The 1,592-nt window shown below is 34.4% G+C and overlaps 1 protein-coding gene across 1 annotated transcript; it reads right to left on the reverse strand.

The window, feature by feature from the left end:
• Positions 1 to 1,066: 1,066 nt before the first annotated feature.
• On the reverse strand, positions 1,067 to 1,488 carry LOC111382603 (ras-related protein RAB1BV-like). Its single transcript, XM_023006633.1, has 2 exons — positions 1,327 to 1,488; positions 1,067 to 1,235 (listed from the first exon to the last, which is right to left on the reverse strand). The coding sequence occupies exons 1-2, from the start codon at positions 1,425 to 1,427 to the stop codon at positions 1,082 to 1,084; spliced, it is 255 nt and encodes an 84-aa protein (XP_022862401.1). The 5' UTR covers positions 1,428 to 1,488; the 3' UTR covers positions 1,067 to 1,081.
• Positions 1,489 to 1,592: the final 104 nt, after the last annotated feature.

Consider the following 1,592-nt stretch of genomic DNA (forward strand, 5'->3'; position numbering starts at 1 on the left):
ACAAATCCAAAACATTTTCTTACTTTTTAACCACACATTCTCCAACAAAATACTATTTCAAAATGCATTTTAGTCCAAAAATGGGGCTCAAACAGGGGCTAAATGTAGAAAAACACATCTGTTAAAATTCACAAAACTCAATTGAAATACGCTCTTCGAAAAGAGGAACTCTGCCAGAGAATTGATTTACTCTCTGCTTAGCATAAAAATGTTATCAGGTCTCCAGCTATTCTGAAGACCTTGGAACCATTTACCAAATTTGAAAAGTTACAGTAATAGCCTTGATAATTTTGCTATCCTGTGGCCTTTTAGAGTTCAAGTCATTGTCCTACAGACAGATCTTGACCAAATATCAAGCATAAAACACTGAAAACTGTTTTCATAATAAATAGAACGTCATATTTAGTATTGTTCTTTTGAAATGGTTCATTTTAATGTCAAACCTGCACTTCTCTGCCCTCTTTGATCTAACTTCATCTAAAGTACAGTTTTGAGATGTGCTCTTGAATCTAGTTGCAATAAGAATTTCTTCTTACAATACAAACGTATGTTTATGGGCCGAAAAGCAAATTTCATACAAATGCATTTCGGTAAAATTGTGCTTCAAATTCGAAGGAAAAACTAGAAAGCACAATTAATAAACTGCAAAGCAATGTCAATAAGAAACGAGTTTTGTTGTCTTGATACACAAGTAAAGAATTCTATTTCTGTCAACAATCAGCAGTAATCGTAGGTGATATGAGATTTATTATTATTATTATTTGGGTGGATGTACTTTATCAACATAGAATAAAAGCATGTTTGCAAAGCTTATAATTGCTTAGAAGTTTATGAAACTCTATTTTTAACCCCATAATCCGTAACACCCACAACTTTTACCCACTTATTGTCCACACTTTCTTAGGACCCAATGCTTATAATCTAATAAAACCTTCGCCAAATATGCTCTATATCTCCTCTTGTGCCTTCAATTTCTATGAAGTCGATCCATCTCAAGCACACAGATGCATCTATGGAGAATATTCATGTGTCTTCTCTACCATTTTAGAAAAAGAAATGTGCAACTAAATAGTGAATTCTCTTAGCTCATGTCTAGAGGAGGATTGCATATTTGTGCATAGCTCATGAGCATACCAGTTGTGATAGTTCTGAATCGCTCTTGCCCAGCAGTATCCCAAATTTGCAGTTTGATCCGTTTACCATCCAGCTCTATGGTCCTTATCTTGAAGTCAATGCTGCATAAGAAATTTAAGTTTAAGGAGGGTTGCATAAGAACGTTGACTTCACACTGAAATATTACATCTTCATTTTTTCAAATAGACATACCCGATGGTAGTAATGAAACTGGTGGTGAAAGAACCATCAGAGAAACGTAATAGAAGGCAACTCTTACCCACACCTGAAAGCATATTGTTATAATGTGACATAACAATATGTGAAAACAGTTGATAAATCCTAATTCCAAACCTACAGATAGATGAAATAAACTACGACAAAGGAAAAGAAAATCAAAACTAACTAAGGGGAACAAATAAACATCATTGACATTCATTCAGCCAGCAAAGCTATCACGGACTCGTCCCAACACATTC

This window comes from Olea europaea, unplaced genomic scaffold, assembly GCF_002742605.1.
Source record: "Olea europaea var. sylvestris unplaced genomic scaffold, O_europaea_v1 scaffold25308, whole genome shotgun sequence".
NCBI lineage: Eukaryota > Viridiplantae > Streptophyta > Magnoliopsida > Lamiales > Oleaceae > Olea > Olea europaea.

What these genes read in the sequence shown, in the direction of transcription:
- LOC111382603 (XM_023006633.1), bottom strand. Translation starts at nt 1,427, where the DNA reads ATGTCACATTATAACAATATGCTTTCAGGTGTGGGTAAGAGTTGCCTT. An exon ending in AGTTTCATTACTACCATCGG is followed by an intron (nt 1,236 to 1,326) that starts GTATGTCTATTT and finishes TTTCTTATGCAG; the next exon opens with CATTGACTTCAAGATAAGGA.